The 24,120-nt window shown below is 48.6% G+C and overlaps 1 protein-coding gene across 1 annotated transcript; it reads right to left on the bottom strand.

The window, feature by feature from the left end:
- Positions 1-1,188: 1,188 nt before the first annotated feature.
- LOC142579457 (uncharacterized) lies at positions 1,189-23,839 on the bottom strand. Its single transcript, XM_075689645.1, has 2 exons — positions 23,792-23,839; positions 1,189-3,070 (listed from the first exon to the last, which is right to left on the bottom strand). Exons 1-2 carry the CDS (start codon positions 23,798-23,800, stop codon positions 1,481-1,483), a joined length of 1,599 nt encoding a protein of 532 aa, XP_075545760.1. The 5' UTR covers positions 23,801-23,839; the 3' UTR covers positions 1,189-1,480.
- Between the last annotated feature and the right edge of the window lie 281 nt (positions 23,840-24,120).

Genomic DNA, 24,120 nt, shown 5'->3' with positions numbered 1-24,120 from the left:
TCACGAAGTACTATCGATGAGAGTCCTTTTTTTTTATTAAAGAGTAATTAAATCTAGTTTAGTGTAAAGTTAGTCGCGTCGCGTTCTTCTTTCACCTTTTCTCGTTTCGTAAGAAGAGCCGAGTTATTGGCACGAGACACACGCGCAAATCAACGCTTGGCTGCAGACGTTCTGCGAAAGGTAAAAAAAAAGTTATCCCTTTAGGCTAGCGTTGAGAGAGGACGACACGACGAATTTCCCGTCAAACATGCATAGTTCCACATAGAATTTGTCGCATGAAGGAGCCCTTTGTGCACTGAACTGAAATGAATCTATATTAGGTAATGAAAGGGTCCAGTTTACATGCAGCTCAATGTCTGTGATTTTTTACGCTTGCCGGCAATGCGCGGAACTCTAAAAAGTAAGTCGCTTGAAGTAATCACGGAGGAAGGAAGAACTAGGAGTAAGCATCATGGTACGCCTCCAGCCTCCGCTAGTCAACTCTCCGCAAAGCCGTCTCCATAACTTCTTTCCCATGCCTCCAAAGCAAGGAGTTCTTTCTTTCCCTCCTTGCTCAAAAAGTTGGCCAACACATGACCCTGCGCTAGACAGATTCAGCCCAGTGTGCTTGGTACACGGTAGGTTTTAATCTGTGCGCACTTGTTCCGATATAATTGTCTAACTTCGTTCGTTTATTACAACGTATATGTTTATTATCATCCTTTGCAACGTGCTAGTGAGGAAGCTGCACGTTGCTGTCGCACTCATTGTTTTTTTGGAAAGAGCATGCACTGAGTGCCGTGGTGGAAGATGCTAAAACCTACCGCAACATGATCATGTGCTGGGCAAATACGTACAAATACGTAAAAATGTAGGCATATACGTACACAGTGACTGAAGGGGACATTGTTTGTATACGCATTTAAAGGAAAGCTACAGAGAAATTATGCTAACTTGGTTGAGTAACTTCTGCAATTGCAAATTGGTTAACCTTTTTTCGAGCATCGGTTTGGCACGCCAGAGAGGATGCGAAATCAAAATACACGTGGCGACACCATCTCAATATTCTCGCTGGAGCGTCCCACGCCGTGACAGATTTCGGTAGGATTTGTTCGTATCTATATATAATACCTTCCCGATCATGAAAAGAAAGGAAAAAAAACTGAAAAAAAGCTCAACTAAACAGTTTCTGCACAGTAAGTACACAAATATGCGAAAGACATCGCAGTCACCCCGGAACAGCGTGGTTTCGGGAGAGAAATTCGAAATCTTTGTTTTTCTCTGGTAGTAATGGAACCATTTTTCCATAGAACATTTGCCGATAAGGTTTTGTCACAGACAACCTCTTTCCACTCTTTCACTCTATCTCTTTGGCGACCTTTGAAAAAATAAAAAAGAAGGAAAGGGTGGGGCGCGTTCATGTCTTTAATGGTTCGCATTGTGGTGGAGGAGAAGGGTGAATGAAGAGTGTAAACCGACGCTGCTGCTCGAAATGCTCCGCCTACCTCCACGGACTCCAGGCCGTGGGTCCGCGCACCGGCGGTGGCGCTGCGGGCACGTTGTAACCTCCAGAGTGATGCTGATGATGCGAGTGCTGCGGCCGACCGGCAGTCTGTAGTGTCTTCTGGATTATGATGACGGGGATCACCGCTCCCGCCCCTCCATGAGTGTTGCGAGTTGACGAGTCATGGCTGTGGTCGGCTGGGCGTTGGGCCACCTGTTCTTGATGTTGTTGCGGAGTCACTTGGTGATGCTGCTGCTGCTGGTGGTGGTGGTTTTGCTGCTCTTGGCGGTGGTGAGTTTGCTGGCGCTGGTGGTGTTCCTGGTGAATTCGCGGCTGATGTTGTTGTGTCTCTGTTGGTGCCCTGTTATTTAGGCCATAACTCGGCTTGGTGAAATCTCCATTTGATGTCAAGCCCTGATCGCTCTGGGAGCCCTGCTGGTTCTGAGAGCCTTGCGATGTCTGTGTCTGGAACGAACTTGGCTGCACGCTCTTCGCGCCATGGTGGTGCTCCTTCTGAATGATTATAATTGGTATCGTGGCGTGGCCGCCACTCGTGTGACCATGGGGCTTGCCCGTTCCCACCGATTTGGCTCCGTAGGACCCAGTACCGGTGGCATATGATGATGGCTTGGTGATCTCCTGTTGAGACGGTCGCGACTGTCCGCCGCTGCCCGTGAAGTAGGAGCTGGTGCCGTCCTTCGCGTGAGCATTATCGCCAGTCAGTTTGCTGAGGCTAGAAGCCTTGATGCTTGTAGAGACCACAGGCACGTACACCACTTTCACACTCGCCGGCTGAATTGACACATGCGGGGCGTCGGAAGTGCGTGGAGGAGGAGAAGGACCCAATTGGCTACGGAGTCCCAAGGGTCCACCGAGTCCACCCTGAAAGCCCCGCTGATCACCGGTAAAGCTGCCCTGAGGACCGCTAACTCCACCTTGTGTTTGGAAGTTGCCTTGTCCCTGGAAGTTAGACTGTCCCTGAAAGCTAGACTGCCTAGATTGCCCCTGGAAGTTGGACTGTCCCGGGAAGTTAGAGTGTCCCTGGAAGCTGGACTGTCCCGGGAAGTTAGAGTGTCCCTGGAAGCTGGACTGTCCATGGAAGTTAGAGTGTCCCTGGAAGCCAGTTGGCCTTTGGAAGTTTCCGGGGTCTTGAAAATTTCCGGAGCCCTGGAAGTTTCCGGGGCTCTGGAAGTTCCCTACCCCCTGGAAACCTCGAGGGCCCTGGAAGCTGTCAGCGTTCCTGGGGTAGTTTCCATTTCCATGAAAACCACCTCCTGAGTCTCCGAACTTTCCATTGTTTCCTTCCTGGTTTCTGCCTCCGTGAAATCCTCCCTGGCCACCCTGGAAAGGCGTAGGTCCCGTAAAAGAGCCCGAAGCCATCTGGAACGGTGTCGCCGAAACCTGGTAAGGGCCGGACACCCGGAATCCACCGCTTTCCTGGAGAGCCTCCATCAAGCTGTGGGGAGGCGCACCCTGGCCTGGAATCTGATTGCCATTGTTGTTGCCTCGATCGATGCCTCCGCTCAGGAACCCTTGGCGGCTGCGCTGGACCAGGGTTCCAAGAAGGATTAGGAGAGCCGTTGTGAACTGCAAGAGATGCAAGGAACTTGCATTAGAACATAGCGTCTTTTTGCGAAATGACTATAGGGATCATTTTGTTAGGTTCTTTAATTCTCAGGTTTCGCACCTAAGTAAAAAAGTGGTACTTGGTCCTCACACCGAATGCTTGGAGAAAAACATCGCGTTCTCGAACCTCAATTTCATAAAAAGCGCTGATTGCAACGAATTTAACTAAGCATAGCGTAGAACAAGGGGATACATATTTTTCGTTGTCATTAGGAAACAAGTGGGGCAATATAACATTCTTGCCTTTTCTTCTATGTTTTCGTATGCCACGTTAATTTTTCAGTGATCAGATACTCAAAGACATTGAACGATTTGACAAGAGCGGGCCATCCTGAGCTATGTGGTTATGATATGATACGTCTTTATAATGTAGACTACTACTTCGCGAGTGAGATTCGCGAGTTGAAGCATACAGTACTGAACGTTTCCCGTTCAGTAGCATATGCGGAATGAAAGTGGCGTCGCTAAAAGAGCTACAGATAATTTACCAGGAGAATGTGGGCCGGGAATGTGAAACAGGCCACCTATGTGCAGAATTCCCTAGACACAGTATAGATAAAAATTAGTTCAGGCATAGCTTTGGAGCATTAAACCCAATAAATTAATCGCACTGCTTATAAACTATCGTGTAACAACAAGTATTATCAGCTAGACCGCCGGCGGCATCTTCTAGCTATTACATTTCGGGAGCTTCGTTGCCGCTCATAAGTAAACTTATGAGTAGTAGGTATGATGTGCCATTACGTGCGTATATTACGCAGAAAGGTGTTTTTGGGCCCGCTTAAGGGAGTTCTTCTGCACGGCTTACTCGAAAATCATTTATCATTGTTGCTATAGACGTGCACCTTACATTGAAATGTATGTGGGTTATTTATAGCAAACAAGACTTAAGTGCCAAATCAATAATGTCAGTCATGATAAATTAGGGCAGGATTGACGTGGCGATCTCCCGTAGTCCATAGAATGGCCGGCGTCTGCATTTTCTAAAGTGATAGCGTTCTTTAGCTATGCTTATGCCACATTGAATGGTTGGACGATCTCGGAAAATAATCAGCGCCACGTAACCAGTCACTCAAGTTGTGTACCAGCTTGAGCCACTAGGTACGGGCTGGCTACTGCCTGGCCTTGTAGACAACTTGGGTTAGTGGGTATGTACGCACCTCTGTGTATGGGCCTGAACCAACAACGCCGGCACTGCATATGTGTTGTTGGTATGTGCGCACATTTTTGGTGAATCCCCCAGAGTGGAAGTGCCAAGGTGACTCGAGGGGTATGTATGTAGCCTTAAATATATTAAGGCGATGGCGCCCCATCCGCAACAGATACTTCGGTGTCAAGCGTGACCGCTCGATGTATAGCCATCAAAACTTGGCCAGGATATACCAGGGATACAGTGGGGGTTGTTACTAAGTTTCCATTGAGCTGCTCTTATTATAACAAGGTATACTCTGTTGTAGTATCATTCGGTATTGTGGTTGGCAGCGACATTGCCCTTTGCGTTTGCTGACGTGCCCATAACGTTTTGTGATTCACGGATTCACGGATGTAGCAGGTTACACAAGAAAGCTGTCGCTGCCTTTGACAACGACCTTCGGCCGTTTCTCCCACGATTCTCTCGCTCTTTATTTAGCGATCTCAGTTTCGTGCTATTGCAAAATGAGTTTAATCCGTAGTCCTGCAATCTACAGGTGTAGTTATGAGTTTAGGGCAAACTTAGTGCAGGGAGCGTGATCGCGGATGACCTCACGACGCAATCGCGCAAACGAAGGACGCAGCCAAGGATATAGTGCGAACCGGAAGTTTTCCGAAGATGACTAGCGAGCGCTGCTCACTTTGAGCATAGACATCTTTATGTAGGAACCGAACGTGGCGACTTCGAGCTCTAAAGCAAAATGTTTTAGCCACTAAAACAACCACAGTAAATGCGCTCCGCTGACGTAAAGACTATTAAACGCATCTGCAATCACTTTATAGGCCATAAGGGAACGAGGAAGAAAAAGAAATGTAAGGACGCGTGTTCCCATCATAAACATTCAGAGAATGTTCCTGCGGTCAAGATTCGCGGCATGGTTTGCCTCAGAAGGAAAGTGTGAGTTGGTCTTTGACTCGCAAGTATCTCGGGTTATTTTCGATCGGAACGCGGTTCGCGCGCGCTGCCTTTTTTAAAACTGCGCGAGAAGCCGTTGCCGACGGCACCTCGCGGCTGCATCGGGGTCCCGCTCTCCGCACCGAGCGTATCTCTCTTCCTGGGCCAGCCGCTCCGGTGACCGGGTGGCGGGTGATCGCAGCGCGCGCTTTTTCATTCTAAATAAAGACGCGCGCTTCCTCCGTCTCTTCCTTCACGCGTCTCCGCGCGCCTCGTTCCTGCTTGAGCGGCGGACGTTCCTTCGTACTTCCGTTCCCGCTCGCCACGGGCCCGTTTTGTTTACTAATCGCACACAAAGGGGGGAATGGGCTGCTATAGGAGTCGACTATCCTGACACGTATAGTTATAAAGGTATAACACCAACCTTCGCCCCTTTACTAAATAATGAAACAAAATATGTCGGAAAGATAGCACGCCGCATAAGCCACAGAGGGTTAAGAAGGGTAGCTTCAGGCTAGACCCACTGTTCCTGACGAAAGTAAGTTCGCTGGTCGGAACATTCCTGACGTAAACAAGTCTTCTTCTCGAAACATTCCTGACAAAAACGAGTCCAATTGTCGAAATATTCTTGACGAAAACAAATCGCCTTGTCGAAACCTTGTTTACAGCTTGAGGCTCTGCTTGTTCGCCCACTGTCGATCACCTCAATGTCTCGATTTTCCTGAGAACCTTCTATATTGTTTCGGTAAACACAAACTAGGCATTACTACCATATGCGACATACACCACATTTGCCAAGCAGTATATAAGAAGAAAGCTAGTGTAAGCATATCTTTTCGCAAGAGTAGCACTGCATTTCCCGCATTTGACTCCATTTTCTACAGAACTCGCATACTCCACGATCTAGGACATCTAAACTTCCAATTAAATATATTTACTCAGCCTGAGGCCAATAAAACTTGTGGCTAAAGAGAGATGCTGATTTCAACGACGTTGTGTGCGTCAAACGTCCCACATGCTACACAGGATATATGATGAGGGTATAAACATGACACACAGTGAAAACAAACACCCAACGTACAAACGCGTTCGCACCCACGCAGTTAAAGCTCGCTTGCAACGTTTCTTCATCTCCTGTACACTTTTTAAAAGGCAAAGACGCTTTTCTCTTTTTAGCCCGCAAAATGTTTCTCTCTAGTTGGTAACTTCGAGGCACCACTTGTGATGCAAATGTTGTGCAACTCTTAGAAATTGACTGTGTGCTATGCAGCGGTTGTCGCGGATTGACAGGCGTCAGGTATCACTGCTCTCGACGACGTTCGCGTTCGCGGGAAAACACGCTCCTGCAGGGGGATGGGAAAGGAAGCTGTAATGCCCTCTCTAGTACTGCACATTTCTCCCTGTGTGAACTTGCAAAGTTCACCAAGACACAATTCATTACGCCTAAAAGCAGGTAGGGCAAGTGGGCGTCCGCCTATATTTTATGTTTTCGTTATCTCTCACAGCTGACAGACCATAGCAAGTGGTTGCATCGTCATCCATTGTCGACGTCGAAAGCACCACGTCGTGACGCCAGCCTCTTGAATGCGGGCGGATTTGTCACAACGGCTGCCTTCGCAGTACGTCTGAGATGACAGGTCAGACGCTGTAAAATCTCAGTATGGCTCGGACAGGGTGTAATACCTAACCGAATCAGTGCTTTGCACTGACCAAGTTCCTCCGAATAGGTCGCATAGGGACCGTGAAAAGGGAAGATTGATTAGTAGGGAAGATTGAGTTAGATTTTTTGTTAGGCACAATTCTACGAGGTCTACTTACAAGGAAGTCAAAAGATGGGACACATCCGCCGCCACGACTTTGAGTGGCGGCAGATGTGGCACAACCAGTGCCACACACCCAGGGCCAGGTCGAACAGATACACGAATGCCCAAGAAAGGGTACGGGACGGGAGCATAGCCGCCCCTTCGCCCGCGAAAAATGCGGGAGATTTGGATTCTGCTACCAACGGCGGCAAGCTCTCATTTCGACCGCGTTCATTTCCCTTATTACTTCTTCATGTCAGTGAAGCTACAGTTAATTACCCCAATGCTTTCCTTGGCTTCGTTGTCCGTTGGCTTCATATGGTCGTACATAGTGCGAGTCATTTTTTCTGCCAGTTCTCCCTGCATACGCAACGGTACAGCGAAGCGCATCTTACCAAGCCTGAGTTGTTGTCTAAATGTCTACTTGTTAGCAGTGCAACGTTCTCATGACTGCAGTCGCTAATACACTTTGCCAAAACGCAGTGCATTGCAAGCTGCTTCGCTATCGCGTCTTGCACCATTTCTCCCCCTGATGGCCAGAGAGAGGCAGTACTTCCTAACCCCGAAGCGACCGCGCGCTGTTCCTCTTGCTTTCGTTGGTCCCGTCCGCCTCTCCGACGGACCCGCAAATAGACCACCACCTCGCTCAAGCGCGCGCGCGTCGCGCGCATCGTTAATAAAGCACGCCGCGGTCACTGGGGCCCGCGTGAAAGAAGGCGTTCGCTTTCACCCGAAAAAAGAAGCGGCCACCGTGAAACGACGGTGACGGGAAGAGGACTGTCGCCGCAGCGTTTACATACGCGGGCTTCCCCGTCTCCATCGCGAAGGAAGCGGTCTCCGCGAGCAAACTCTTCATCGCCGTCTTTCGTCTAGCCGCGCGCCGACGAGGAAGAAGAAAAAGAAAGGAAATAAAAACGGAGCTCGGCGAAAGCGAGCCCGCCGATCGCCACGGCACCGTGCGCAGCGCGCAGCGACGCCTTTCTCTCGTTCCCGCCTGTACGCACCAGCGAGTGCTCGCCGCGTACGCGCGCGCATACACGCTGGTGGAACACGCACACGCTCCTTGTCGAGACGTCGGGCGCGAAGACGCCGCCGCGGCCACAGACAATGGCCTGGACTCCCTCTTCTCACCACCCACCGTTCTTCCTCGAAATAGCCGCTCCGTCCATGTGTGAGCGTGCGCGCGCGCGTACGTGCGGGCGCGAACCGCCGTAGTTGAGGCGACGCGCCGGCGACCTTTGGAGGCGACCCTGACTGGAGCGGCGGCGGCGTGGACCACCAAGAGCCTCCCCCGGCGCCTCGAGAAGCGTAGCAGCGGCGGCGAGCGCCAGAGAACCGTCACTTGTCGTGTTTTGTCGTAGGCGGTGGTGCGCGCGCGTGCGTTATGTGGAGAAGCGGTCCGGTTTTTCCCCCGGCCTCGCGGTGGTGCCCCGCTCTTTGCTTCCGAAGCGCTCAATAGAGAGAGCTGCCACCGCCGGTGTTCCCGTTTTCTTTTTATGTTCTCACCTCCGCGAAGCGCGAGAACGTTTTGTCCTCTGCCCCCCTTCCTTCGCTCGTTATTTCGGTCGCCGGCAGCTCCTTGATACGAACCACTCCATTCGCAGCGCCCGCCGCATTGAATTTACTCCTCGTTCGCACGTTATCATCCTCGCTTGATTATTCTAATTGCCGAGGCAGCGCCGCCCGCCGCCTCGCGGTGCTTCGCGTGCTGAGCTAGCATTCGCGCTATCCTTGCGTGTGGCTTTGGTGATTGTGCCCCTTTTTTATCCACAACGCCGTTTCCTTCCTCACTTGGGCTTTTCAGCCTGTCGCGTTGTGTTCCTCTCGGTTATCACATCTTTATATTTTCCCGGATATTGTATCGCTCTCTGCACCTCCATAGACCGTTGCTTTTGCTCTCTTTCTCTTTTATTTTCGGGCTCGGCCACATAGAAGCTTTCACGAGCAACCTGGTGTATTTCGACGCTCGCCTTTCCTGCAGCGCATAGACCATCAGTCATTTTCCTGGCTTATAGCAAGGAGAGCGTGAGGACTGTGACAGAAGCGGCTGCGATCGCACGCACGCACGCACGCACGCCATACTGTAGCAGTCGTGAGAACTACAGCGTCAGTTGAGTCCTCGTACAAATCTGAGCCGCTTATAAATACGAATTACGGCAGCCACGACGTGTGCTTACTGCGTTCGCACTGCAGAAAATGGTGCTGCCAAGAAGCGAGGATGCGCGACGCACCTATCAAGCACACTCGGCGATGACGCGAAAATTGCGGGGAGCGAGTCAGTCCTGGCGTCCGCTGTAATTTGAACTTTGCTATTATTCATCGTAATGCTTCCCCGATGAAGACGCTTAGCACAGTAGAGCAATAAAGGATGAGCGTAGCGATCGTGGCATGTTTGCGGTGTCTTTACGGGTGATTACTATAGGGATTATGCATGCTTGGAGATGTAATTGGCAGGCCGTTTTTGACCGTAGCTAATGGCCCGCACTGCACGATGGAACGTACGCTAATGGTGACTGCATAACTGGGGCGAATGCTCGCACATCACTTGCCTCGCAGTTTGCTAAATGGTGCTGATCTTGACGGTAATATCTCCCTCGTTGCCTCTTACGGATACTCTCAGGAGAAATGGCGTAGTCCTTGTCTGCGGAGAGATTAACGTGTGCCCTGAAGATTATGCGGAGAGTGCACACAACAGAGATGCGAGCTCGTAATCGCTCGCATACCTACCGCAAGGAGTCCGTTGTAAACAACCACCGCGGCGCCGGTCAACGTAAACAAAATATCAGGGAGGGGGGTGGGGTGAGAACATTCAAAGTTTCAAATATGAATCAAATAGTATTGGCTGCTTGCTTCGTATTCGTTTCGACAGGCTTACTGTTCTAAGCTGTCAAATATTTGTTTCTGTTAGAATGTAAGGAGTAACAACACTTCATTTGGAGCTTAGACAGAGAGAGAGAGAAATGTAAGTGGTGACTGCTTCGAATGGTTCTGCAGCACGAAAGCCGCACTGGTTTTGGAGCGAGCGCCAATTCAATAGGAATGTTTCGTTTTTAGGCAGCCTTATAATTTTTTCTCGATTCAAGCAAATTATTATTCTCTCATCTCACCATGTTTGTATGATGCTGTATTGCATTAGCCCCCTTCTGCTAACACAGCATGCATGGGTGCATTTGGTTTGGTGCTGTCTCCTTGTTCCATTACTGTGCAATGTAATGTCTCCTCTATTTTAAACTGAAAGCTGCTGTGTGTCCTACTCATCGATAGACCGTACGTCCAGTAGTGGTCGACATTACTTGCGTGTGTTGAACGACGGAAATAAAAATTTTTGCCAAACGGTCTCCATGCCAGTTTAAATATTTCACAATTGGTTTAGAAATGAGGAAATGTTGGGGTATTCGAGTCGATAAGTGAAGGCCGTTCTTTTTTTTTTTTCATTTCTGGAATATTCGGGTTCGATTCTATTCGAAAGCAACCCTAATCGAACACCCTTGCAAGAATACAAACGAAACAAAACCAAACGCAAAATACGTGGGACTTGCGGTGTTTGGCGCAGCAGCAGCCGTGAGTTGCGAAGCGCAAGCTTCTTTCAAAGTTAATAGCTTCGCAGTGTTGCAGCCAACACATTAAAATCGCGCAGCAGCAACGTAAGGATTAGCGATGGATGCACATGTTTGTCGAGAACGTTATTAAAGTGCTGTTGAAACTTAAAAGTGTGGCTGACTGACCGTCCGGGGGCCTGTTTATTGCATTATTATTATTATTATTATTATTATTATTATTATTATTATTATTATTATTATTATTATTATTATTATTATTATTATTATTATTAAATATATGCTTAAGAGCAGTTGGCCTCTTTATCGATGCTAGCTGCTTCTCTACTGCTAGCTTTATGTACAAACGTTATAAACATGCTGCCTTTATTGTTTCCTGTGCGGCTTTTGCCCATATATATTCGTTCAGTAGCTGAGAGAAGGATGTAGTATTCGCAGCATTAGCCATGGTATCCTCCTCTGGCGTAGGTCATTCCACCTAGTTTCGCTAACACAGTGCACCTTAAAGCGTACCTACATAAAGGCTCGCGTTGACAGCCGGACTGAACGGCAAGGACGATGGTGTCAACAAGACTGTTGTAACTGGAATTCCTGAGACACCAAATGTGTCGCAGTTGGAAATATATAGTTTGGTCTGGCTACGTACCCTCGACTTGCGCAGGTGAAGAGTGTGGAGATGGGGGCCCGGGTTGAGTGTGACAGTTTGTGACAAATAGGCAGTTGTAAAGCATATTGGTGGCGCCATTAATAACTATATTTAGATGAATGATATTGTTACGGTGTTGTGAAGAAGGAAGAGAACGTCGACCGACACAAACACGACGAAAAATCAACAGAGCCTGCCGCGGGCTGTATTCCGTCTTCGTCTCCATCAACGTTCTCATTTTGTAAATACGCGATTTTGTACTTTAAAAAGAAGTTTTGTAACTAGCATTTCGATATCATTGAATATTCCGTCAGGAGTCCTTACAGAAAAGCACGGACTATATACGTGGACATCCTTCACTCTCTTGTCAAGCTCCTATATTTTATTTTCTCTACTGTCAAACTTCGCTCTGGATTTTCCGAACCTATAGCAGCGTTATACTTCTTATTTTACAATATTTTTATTATTTATTATTACTGTTACGTGAAAAGGCGTAGCCGTCACTATTATGGGTGACTGAATCTATTTCTTTTAGTGGGTTTACAAAAACTCAACCGCCCTCAAAACAATAGAAGAGTGATGTATTCCGAACCTATAGCAGCGTTATGCTTCTTATTTTACAATATTTTTATTATTTATTATTACTGTTACGTGAAAAGGCGTAGCCGTCACTATTATGGGTGACTGAATCTATTTCTTTTAGTGGGTTTACAAAAACTCAACCGCCCTCAAAACAATAGAAGAGTGATGTATTCCGAACCTATAGCAGCGTTATGCTTCTTATTTTACAATATTTTTATTATTTATTATTACTGTTACGTGAAAAGGCGTAGCCGTCACTATTATGGGTGACTGAATCTATTTCTTTTAGTGGGTTTACAAAAACTCAACCGCCCTCAAAACAATAGAAGAGCGATGTATTAGCACCCCGTGTGCTTGTCCACCTCAGTCAAAGTCTGACCGCAATTCGGCTTGCTTCGGCGGCTAAGTTCGTGTATTTCTATCAATAAAACTTAATCGGCATTTACTTGGCGTAAATGCTTTTTCTTGTGTAGGATTCCTTTTTTTTTCTTGATCAATTAAGCAATATAGACTAAACAATGCTAGAAATAAATAAAAGACGAATTCTAAAGTGCTCGGCGCCATTTAGGGAACCGCGTTTCGCGGCTTCTGCGATGTGTCAGTCATTTGGCCAGCCCAAGAAATTTGACTACGCCTTTACCTTTCGCGTACAAAGAGAACCGCTTCATTCGTATCTGTCTTCGGTGAATGACAAACCCCTCCTTATCTGCTTTTTCTCAGTACATCTCCACAATGCTTGGGGAAGCCCTCAGTAGTTATCTTGGTCCAAACAAGCCCTGCTTTCAACTAAGATGACAGCTTTGGAATTTCATGCGCATTTTGGAACGCGCTCTTAAAATGCTTGCGTTCGAGTGCCGATGTACTACGTAAAGCATAGCCTGCCGCATGAAAGAAAAAAAAAAGCACTCAACAAATGAAAATAAAAGATATGTAGGCCAGTAATTGTCTCAAGAGGGACATCGCGCCCACCCGCGAGAAGAAAGAAATGTAAGAAAAAGTTGGTTGCTGCTGGCACTGGTCAGTTTCGCACAAACGAGATCAGCACCTGGATACAAGTTCCCATTCGCTGCCTGTCACGTATTGTTTGAGAACAGCGCACAGTGAAGAAGAAGCAGCAACAACTAATGCATTTCTTTCTCTGTCGGCCTGTGCACCTGACTGTGCACATTTCTTCACCACGCACCTCTGCAAGCACACAGATATACCCAGCTCACTCGTTCTCACCGGGCTTCCCACACACGCGATCTTTCCTTAGCCGAAGTCGGCCGCGAACATTAAACTGCCGCTCTGTTTCGGTTTCTCTCTCTCTCTCTCTCTCTCTCTCTCTCTCTCTCTCTCTCTCTCTTTCGTCGGGCATACTGTGGAACTGGTTACTCGGCCGCTCTTCGGGCCGTCTCTCTTTTCGTCGCCGTCCTTTCCTTCCGCACGCTCTGTCTTTTCTCGTTCCGCTTTGTTGATCTGAAGAAAGATTGCCTGTCCGAACAACTGACCGGCGGTCAGTAACAGTATACAGCGGCGGTCAGGTAACAGCTGCCGGCCGTCTTCGCCGCTGCTGTCTGTCTGCTTCTAAGCAGCACTCGTATATCAGATGAAACGAATTGTCTCTCGAAGCAGGCGTCGCCTCAGTGTCTGCCGTCGCGGCTGTGGAATATCCCGCCACAAACGCTTCCGCCGCAGTGCGCGCTTTGCAACGTGCATATCTCGTTAGCTCACAAAAAAACGTCGTTAGCCTCTGTCCGCGTAGCAAGTGTTCCTATTGCGCTCCTGCTCTTTCCTTTCACTGTTCTTTGTCTTACGCTCCGGTTTGGTCGCCGCGACGACATTGCAAAGGTCGCCACCGGCGTCTGCCCGCGGCAGGCCTCGCTTGTCAAAGCTGGTGGCCCGTATCCAATACCCGGCGCGGCGTTGGCTGAGAATTCCGGGTGACTTACTACATATGCGCTTGTCGTGCGCACAACACGGACTGAGTGCCGCTCTCCGTTTATGAGCTACTATTTCCTTGGAAATTTATCCACGCATGTCCAAGGGAGACCAGTGACGTCACGGCTGTTCACATTGGCGACCGCTACGTCAACGTGAGCGCTATGCATCCGCAGGCGGACCTCGGACCCGGATTCGCAACGCTTCCTGTATGTAAGTGCGATTAGGAGTTCACTGGCCTCATTCGTGGCTGAGGCCAGTGGCGTCGCCTTAATGGCTACCATACCGGACAGCACCCGCACCCCGTTCAATTACAAAACGCACTTCAGCAAACGAAGTTGGGTAAACTCGAGCCTTCATTGAGCGCGGAGCCGTGCTATTGACTGCAATCGTCAAGTGTCGCCCGCAGGGTGCGTTCTCCGAATAAAAACGGACTTTGGCTCAGTTAGCGGTTGAGACTCTTGATGTAGGACGGCGACCTACGGCTCTAGCTCCTCTGGTGTTTTTACACGCAGCAGCCGTCTGTTTAGAAAATTAATTAACACATACATCAGTAATCCTCCGATGTAAAAAGAAACAAGAAAAAAAAGATGCTGCCATTCGTTCCTCCAAACAAGCTGCATAAAATCGCGCTTGAAGCCACACACAGTCGACTTTCTTTCTTAATTTACTCGGAATTATGTTTTTCCCTTGTGTTCTGAAGTTTTGCGGCTATGTTCACATACACATCCTTACAAACCAAAAGCAGTGCCAGATAACAGGTAGCTTAGAACGGCGTCCCCCTTATAAAGGAGAACACACGCGCACACACACACAAAAAAAAAGAAGAAGAAAAGAAAAAACTAGCCAACTTTTGTCCTTTCTCATATATCCACGGAGGCGGCTGTAGGTACACACAGCTTCGACCTGTTCGCTTCCGGCATGCCCCATCGGGTAGTCTCGGGCCACTCAACAAAAAAGATAACCGAGAATCGACAGGTTGAGCAGGCGACGTGAAGTGGATGATCATCGAACAAATGCGCTGCCTCGCACCACACACTCTGAAGAAGCCTCGAGGTGGCCGACTATAAGGGCAGCGTTCACCGCCGGTTCGCTCAACGGGGCTCTCTGTTCACTCCGAAAATAAGCGGGGCCAACCTTTTGTCCGAAAGGCTGACCGCTCTTCATCTCGGCGTTTTCGGACTGCAGGCCTTTCAGAGCAGATCGAGCGAGGCCTCGCTCGGTCCAGGAGCCTCTCAGTTTCTCGGGTCCATCTGCATACGCCTTTTCTACGGTGCTGCTTCGTTGTTGCCCTTATTGTTCTAGGCTGAGGCAACCCCCTCTCCGCAAATCTATACAATGCACCTTCCTTGCCCGACCTGCTGCTGAGCTGACTTCCCTTCGCTGTTAATAATAAGCAGCGTGCGTGGATCTGCATTATATTCCGCTGCTCTTCCTGCTTAAGTGGGCGTCTGCTGCAGGAGTCAGGACTACGGATGAGCCTCAGATTATACAGTCCTTAAGTTAGGGCAAGAGATAGCGAAGCCCACGTCGTTCCACGTGAGTATAGTGGGGCGAGGCTTGCTTACAATTAGAATCGGTGCAATGGCACGCTTGCTGTTAGAAAAAGCTGCCTCCTGAGCTATAGAAAACGGGAATTATTAGTGTTGAACTACAGAGAGAGATAGACAGAGAGAGAGAGAGAGAGAGAGAGAGAGAGAGAGAGCTATTATAGCGAGGATCGTGTTATAATCGACAGGATGCGTGGCGAGGAAGCCGTTTCAGAGATGCGTTTGCCACGTCTTCTTCTTTCTTTCTTTTTTTTTTTTGCGACGGTAGCATATTAAGTTCCGATAGTCGCGGGGGGACACGTTTGGAAGTCAGGTGTCTTTTCGGATGGCTTTAATGGCATAGAGCCAATGCATTGTTTGTTGTGACGTTGAGCGTACTGCACCCTTAAGGATATTCGCGCGGGAACGGAAACAGTTTATGAGTTCAACTGTTTCAATGTGAATGTAAGAAAACTGAACGTCGCTAAGCACTTTAATTGCCCCAGATAATTCTGACAGCAGTACAGCAACACTGGCAAAGCATTAAGCCGCGCCGACGCTTCGATGTATTGGAATTGAGTGAGGCAGGACTTTATTGACGTTTCGACCGGGGTCTGGCCTTCGTCACTCTTATTAATGAAGACTCTGGCCGAAGCGTCGGTTATGTCCTGTTAGTCTTCCTACGTGTTTCTATTCCTTGAACGCTCTCTCTCTCTCTCTCTCTCTCTCTCTCTCTCTCTCTCTCTCTATATATATATATATATATATATATATATATATATATATATATATATATATATATATATATATATATATATATATATACACACAATGGGTATTTGCGCGCTGCATGAAGTACCCTCGAACAGGCGGATATGCCCCTTGTATGCTGACCAAGTATGCGCACCTTTGTTCTGCGTAACAACAACAACAAAAAAAAAACCTTCCTGCGTTAAACCAGAACACGCAATGTCCGCCTACAGGCATCTCTAAGCACACCGATGTTTTAGTGGAACGGTGAATTATGTTTAACAGCCTCTTTGATTTACTCTATTTTCTCCGCTTTAGCCACAAAGTATGTGCCCCTGGGTGTGTGCCCGTTCTTGGCCAAACTTCCGTAATGGGCATGTACCACTGTACGTTTCCTACATAAAACAGGAACACATAATGTCGGCTCACAGATAGCTCCAAAACGCCCCGATCTGTTAATATAATGGTGATCGATTCATATTTTACGGATTATTTGATTTACTTCATTTTCTATGATTTAGCCGTTCGGCATGTGCCACTGGAGGTGTGCTTGTTCCTGGCCAATCCTCCAGGATGCGCCTGTCCTGCTGCGACACGAGAGGTACAGAATCCTTAAACGTTCCCTGATACGTGTCGCACTTTTCTGCGCATAGATCTGCCATCACCATTCTTCCCTCGACGAGCGTCATACGTCGCCTTCGTCCACGTGACATCGCTGCGTATACGTCTCACAATGCGCATGTGCCGTATTTGGAGTTTGTGTTTCGCCATGGCTTGTGATCAATGTAGTGCATAGACAAAAAATTGCACGACAGTGATGCTGTGACCTTTGTCGCGGACAAACATAAACGTCCCACGAGATTACACCTTGCATAGCGTGAAAGCACACAAAATTGTATGCATCGTTGATAGCTACAAAGCATTTAATTAATCGCTTCACTGGAGCTTCGCTTCCCACAGATTCCAACACGTGCCTTGAATCTGCATGTTTTTTTAATGGAATGCAGGTGATTCTGCCGGCGTCTATGTAGCCACCTACCGGCTACTCTACATTGTGTTGAAGTATGGAAAAAAAAAAAAAGCTAAGCAGCTGAGAGGCTGCGATAGGAGGCAGCTGGGATAAAGTACAGTCGTTAGACACTTCCGTCGTCATTATATTCTTTACTGGTGCTTGAAGGTGAAACTACACTTGTGCCATCCAGCAAGATAATCACGTCGTGAGGATAACTACGAAAGGAACTGTGTGTATTTTTACATCAAGCTGATCACGCCGGCTTAACTGTCGTTCGTTCGTTTGTTTCTTTGCCTTTATGTTTGTATGTTTGGCTTGTTTGTGTGGGCGAATTAAATTAAATACGTTACGACAAGGAGTTCGTCTTTGGGTTGGTTCCTGTGTTTTGGAAATGTCAGTGGCGACAATCTGCATAACGGCGATGTTTGCTGATCGAGATGTAAGCCGGCTCCTCGGAAACATGTGTACAACGGCAATACATGCTCCCATCTGCTTCGAAATCGGGGCTACTTCAATCGCGAAATGAAAACAAACTTAGTAGGATAAAGATACGGGAAAACTTGCAGTGACTATTACTTCGAACCAATAAAAAAAGCGAAAAAGAAAGCGGGCATACAACGATAAAAATGGAAAGAAAAAGAAACATTTAAAAAAGCTTAGTCGGCACGCATGCATTGGAAAGCACGCCGCTGATCCAAATACAGTCCCAGAAAAAGCGCTTTGACCATGAGGAACTGGAACGGTGTCTTCGCCGTCTTATTGCCCAAGGAACTGTGAAGCCGGTCTTCCAAGGTCACTGGTAGTTACCGCGACCAACCGCGCAAACGATCGGGTGCGATATAGGCCGGGCATTACGCGTATAGTGCCCGAAGGGGAGCCGCGAATAGTCCGCCAGGGAAAACGCCACAGCGAAGACTAATATCAGACTCACTGATTTCCTTATGGCTCGCCAAAGCACAGCGCGCCGGCATACCTTTTCATTTCGCATCCTCCAAAATGCGTTCCGTCCTAATCGGTATGGAGTCGTGCCTCCATACGTCCTCGCACTAAACTCCTTTCCCTTTCCGTCTTTCTGTCCACCTACTATGTTCCAGTCAGAGGCAGTGGCCAAGACTCACGTTCTTCTGCGCTTTCACATGATTAGAGCATGCCTCAGGCCACTTTCGTTCGTTGTGGTCTTCACCGCACCCCCCTGGTGACACTATCAGAGGCTATGCACAGAATCGAAGCCACCCTCCACTATTGCACATCTGCACGGGGTCAGTGCAAAGTACAGTGTGGCAGTGCACGTCATCACCGCGCTTGCGTCGTCAAGCTTTTGGTGACGCCGAACATTATTCGTTTGAGCATCTTGAATTTGGTGCAGAACGTAAAGTGGTCAGTAGATGGACCCGAGCGCAGAACGGCTCCGCACGCAAGCGCAAGGGACGTTTTGTTCTCGCGAAGGTACTAAATGTTTTTAGCAATAAGACGGTTTGGCTACTGCTCAAATTCTTTCGCGATACAGAGGATGCAAGGTGAATGACAAGCTCTGTGGGGAGGCTATAGCAGTGCGAGATGGAATGAATGGCGCGCAGCATGTTTCGCCCCGTGGATCAAATTTGCCCTCGCCTTTAGTTTAACCTGCAAGCGTTATGACGAGCGTTACGAGGACTCTACATTATACCGCACTCCATAAATGGCGCTCTGGCGGAGCAGTTGCCGGCCACTTTGAAGGCTGCAGACCCACCTGCAGCCAGCTATTTCCTCCCAATCGCGGTTTCTGGTTCGCTCCCAGATACATGTAGTTGCCTCCATGTAGCTTCGTGTTTTTCTGCCGCAGTACGAGCCGCGTAACGCCCAGCCAATCTGACAATGCCCCGATCTTTTCGCCCAAAGCCCTTCGCTGTGTGCTAACGTTGTCGGCTCGATGTACGCTCGACGGCTCCTAACGAACTCGAACTGCATCATTCCCTCCCCCCCTTCCTATTCTTAGCGGTTGCAAGAAAAAAAAAAAAAAAAACTCGGATGGCGCTTCAGCTTCGCCTTCAGGAGCGGAACGCGATAGCATTCAAAGATTCCTGATTTCTCACGCTTCCCAGAAACTGCAAACTGCAGCTTATGTAACCGTAATGTTTACCCGGAAACACTGGCGCCGAGCGCCATGCACGAAAGCGAGCTTTTCGGTAGAAATGTGGCCTCTAGCGTGGGCTGATCCCGGATGTAGTGCACAGCCGCGCCAAAAAACCGCATAATTTTTCAGGTTTATGTTATTGTTTCGCACATTTAATATTTAAGCCTGAGAAGATTTAACATAAAAGGCATGCGCTGTCGGTGTTTTGCTTAATGAAATTTGTTTGCGCGATGTCATTATCAAAATTCCGAGGAATAACTTTGTCAATATAAGACAAGATATCACCAACTTTAGCGATAGAATGGCGTAACAGTATAACCCGCATGTACCGCATGTCATATAGCAAGACGTGGCATATACATATGCACAAGTATATGCGGAAATTTTCGGTCACAGACAACTCCGCCGACGTCGACGCAGACACCAGATTTTGTGCGACACGGGGCCCTTAACCCTGTCGCGTTAGAACCTCGAGCATATGTCTAAAAATTCCCAAGGAACAACTTCGTCTTCACTAAATTGGTCAGTCAGGGTGCCTGTCAGCTCAAAGCTGACGCATATAGACGGCGGGCTTCACAGTTTAACTGTGGTTTAACCGCTCTCCGCGTGCCTCCTTTGGCGATACGGCTGTAAAGCTCCAGGCGAAAGTTCATGATCAAGGTAACAGCAAGCAGATTCCGATTTGGATTTGGCACCTACGGGTAGACGACAGGGAAGGAGAATGTTTCACCGTTCAAAGAAGGCAGCCAAACTTACCAGTTTTGCATCTTGCTTTTGGCAATGAATGCCGCTATCGCTTGTCAGAGCCGGTGCCCCGGTTTATTCGTTATCGACACGCTGAACGCGTTACGCAGCGGGGTGCCGTTGCGGCCGAGCGCCAGTGAAACGAAAGGCTCGGTCGCTGTCCGGTGGCGCTATTTTCGCGATCGGTTCTATATAGCGTACGGTTCCGTATGGGTACGTGTGCCTGCGTTGCTTGCTGTATGCATTTCCTAGTCTAAGCTCTGTGTATTCGTTCGGTATTGAATGTTACCATCCCGAGTATAGATTTCTAAATTTACATCTCGACGTCGCCCGCACTGAACACTGGTACCTTCTTAAACTCTGATCTAATTATGTGCAGTTGAATGCCCGTAATTAAATACTTCACCCTGGTCTTCGTTATATATATACTCTCGACCTACTTTTAAAAGAGGCAGCCGACTGAAGTGGACTCTGCGCACGGGCTCTCGACCAACCGTAAACGGGGATGTTATCACTCTCGCATGACGTCATATGTAGTGAGATGCCTCACTGAAGTGACGCGTATCCTGTCAATGCATTCGATAAGATATCGGCGTGAAGCTGTCCTAAACAGCGTTTTTCATGGTCACCAGCAGCATTTCATTTGTTGGTGTTTGCTGCAAAATAAATTCAAATTCAAAATTCAAAATAATAGCAGTGGAAGGTGTAACGTTCCCTTCGCCACATCTACTTCTGTTGGCTTAGCCAATGGGCGCGCGCTGGAACATAGGTCACCAAAAGGTACTGATCAAGCAACGAAGCCGACAAACGGTGAGGAATTATGAGGCAGGTGGTTATGTTGCTTTTCGCGGAATTTGCTTCGCAACTCGAGTCGAGAACTAATGAAGGTATTTCATTCCAGTGAAGGACAACTTCGAAGTTCAACACTCGGGCAAAGAATTTCGCCTTGGAGTAGACGGGGAATAAAATGACGGCACACGCAAGACACAGATACCGGAGTCAGCTGGCGAGGGTGCAAAATTAAAATTGGAGTGCCTGGAATTCCGCGCGTGGTAAGGTGCAGCAGAAGATAAAAGGGCAAATAAAGAGAGCAAATCGATTTGCGCGAGGATTTGCCCTGACACAAAAAATCGAAAAGAACACCTGGGCGAAGGTTTGCACCAGCTACCAGGGCACAATAAAAGATGTCTATTTCGTCCGTCTACGAAAGAGAGAAAGAAAAAAAAAGAAGGAAAGGTTTCAATGTAAATAAGAGCGAAACATCGTGTTAGGCAACTCTGACAAAAAGATTAGATGAGTGATTGGAGGTGTTAGATAAGCATACGTATAGCCGTCATGCGATAGACACAGATCGCCTGTGGGCTGGCTGGTCGCAGTATAGTCATATAACTAGACAGATAAGGCGAGTTCGGCAGGACTAGCCTCCCTTCATGAGTAGCGCTCACTTATCGATAATTCGATCCGGTATATAAACAATATAAATTCACTGTAAGGTACTTCCTGGGCTACATGATGATACTATAGACGTTGAAAAAGAAAGTGTCTCAACGTGTAAACGCAAATAAAAAAAGAAAGAGAAAAAGAAAGAAAAAAAAAAGAAAAAAAGTGATGGTCGAATGGACTGGTCGCTCCGTACAAGTGCCACAGCCTCATCACAGTCAGTCACATATCGGCCAGGCGAGCTACAAGCAAGAAGCAGAACGCCAACTGTCGGCCGCGAAATGGCTCCTCGTCTTATTCAGACCACCACGCAGGCTTCCTAATGCATAATGTGATGTCGTATATACAGCGCGATCACATTGTGCTGACCGCCCTCGTCATCACGACCAGAGCCTCACTCTCGGATCGCGCCGTGTGAATGCACTACAGAAGGGGGCAGCGCCGGAGGTCATGCGCCGGCCAGCTGTTGGCCGCCAGTGGAATTGCACCCGGTGAATCACGAACCGGAGTGCGAAGGCCATTTATAGCTAAGCCATTTCATTCGGAGCACTTCGTGTGTGTATAAGGCTACCTGAATAATATATATACACAAACTCCTACCAGCTTCCTCGTCACGTCAAATTGCGGGTCAGCCCTCAGGTCAAAGCCAAAGCCAGTCGCACGCAAGACAGCTGCACTCAACTCATCTACCTGCGGGCCCACGCCAGGCGACTCGTTACGGGGATAATTGACTTCGCCGCAATTGGATGCCGCCACAGGTATTCACGATCGAAGCTGCGAAGAGTCACGTGTCTCGTTCATCGGAGCGATGCGAATGGTGAGCGTGCCAAACAAAGATGTCTTGCGTCACTTCCTTGCTGAAACCGCCGGAAGGCTGTTCCTCATTGGTTTACACAACAAGTTATTTATTCTGTGCGCACGTGCTGAAGAAATTAAGCTAGCGTACTTCCCCTGGAGCAGTTTCAAGATGGAGTAGGACAGTTAAGATGCAGTGCACCACGAGAGGAGGTGAACAGTGGTTGAACAAAAGAATGTCGCTCTAGTCAACGTTTCGGCAACGGCACTCGTCTTCGTCGGGCCCTGTCGAAACGTCGACCACCACGACATCCCTTGTTCGACCACTGTTCCTCGCTTCATGCCTCCATCTTGTGAATTTCCGTCTCTTTCTGGATTTTGTAGCGCGGGGAGGTAGGATGATAAGATACCCAGCTGAATCGGCTGCCAGCGCAATCTAAGGAAGTTTTCTGAACGAAGTCCCTGCAGGGGGGGCAACCGCGTCAGGTGGATGAGGCGATGTACGCAAACCAGTGTATCATTACATTCACGAATGTCCACTGCGAGTTGCTCGTGATGGCGCGGATACTCCTGACTAATAACGACGCCTTAATTTTTAATCAGTCGGAAGTATCTGTATTTTTGCGCCTCAACTGAATGTATGCTAAGTACTGAATTCCTATTTACGAGCGCTGCTAGTTCTGTCTTCCCAAACTTAAGTGATTTAATTACTTCGTAAGTACAACAGAAATAGGTGGCTTTATAAAAAAATGGGAACTTAAACTTAGCAAAAGCAAGAAAAGATATTGGTACTCGTTGTCTTTTTCAGTCATCGTCAATTCCGTAATACTTTAATGTTATGACATGGCATCGATCTTGTTTTTTCATATGCTTAGACACTGCCTCCTATCTTGTTCCGTTTCGTAAAGTTTTTGCCGCTAATAGTTACCTAGTAATATGCCGCTAATCGTTACCTCTTCGATATTCCGCACCAGCGCAAGTTTACTTTATGAACGATTCGACTTGCCTTGCTGGGTCTGCATTAAGGAAGCAGTCCTTCAGACATGAGTGGTTCTACGAGAGAGATGCCGGTCATGAAACGATAGCTAACATGTCATAAGAGAAGAGACGAAACCTCCACTTATTCTTAGCTGAAGATTCATTCTCACATTGTCCCTTCGTGCAGCTCAGCCTGTACAGGAATCCTCCTCAATATGAACGCGAGAAGCGGTGGGGAATTCTCCTCTAAACAATATTCTCTGCATGACCGCTCAGGGAAAGAATCCAGGCTGGACGTACGACTTCCCGGCCATATTCTCACGTGAGGAACACTTTCGGTAGCCAACCTGCGCTTCGTGACCGACCTCAGCTCCGCGGGCAGCGGCGGTCCTCCGATAAGCCCTCATTTTCTTTCACGACTTTGAAGCACGCGCTTAATCCATCACGCTTGTCGAAGCGATCGTTCGGCCGCCTGCAAGCGTTGGCCACGAGCTCCCGGTTCATTCCCAGCTCCGTCGGTGCGGCGAAGGTGACAAGGGTCAAAGGTCACCCCTTACGGCCGTAACTACGTGAAGTCGGGGCGCCATTTCCTCGTCGCTCGTCCACCACCAGCAGGAGCACGGAGGCACGCGACACTCTACTGCAAGCGCAGTCTCCCGCGTATAATCCTCGTGGTACGGCGTTCCTTTGGGATTGTGCAGCCCCGCTGTCCTCCAGGTCTGACTCACCTGAGCCATGATGGTCCTCAGGAGTCGGGTCTTTCGCGTCCTGTGTACTGGAAGGGAGGAGGACTTGTGCCGGTGGTCTGGCGCGCGTCCAGCTTCTTATGGTGCGCCGCGCGGCGGAGGCGGAGCCCCCCGGCGTCGTTGTCGAACGGACGCCTCAGCTCACCCCCCCCCCCCCCCCCAAGCCACCATCACCTCACCCCCGCTCCCCCCCCTCCCGTCCCCCTTCCTCGGCGACGGAGCTAGGGGTTTGCTCTTGAACCGAAGGGTCGCGTAGAACGATGACCTCCGGCCGCCGGATTGAGGTCGGCCGAGGAGAGAGTGAACGCATA

This window comes from Dermacentor variabilis, chromosome 4, assembly GCF_050947875.1.
Source record: "Dermacentor variabilis isolate Ectoservices chromosome 4, ASM5094787v1, whole genome shotgun sequence".
Classification (NCBI taxonomy): Eukaryota; Metazoa; Arthropoda; class Arachnida; order Ixodida; family Ixodidae; genus Dermacentor; species Dermacentor variabilis.
The sequence above is the reverse complement of the archived record's forward strand: the minus strand, read 5'-3'. Positions and strand labels throughout refer to the sequence as shown.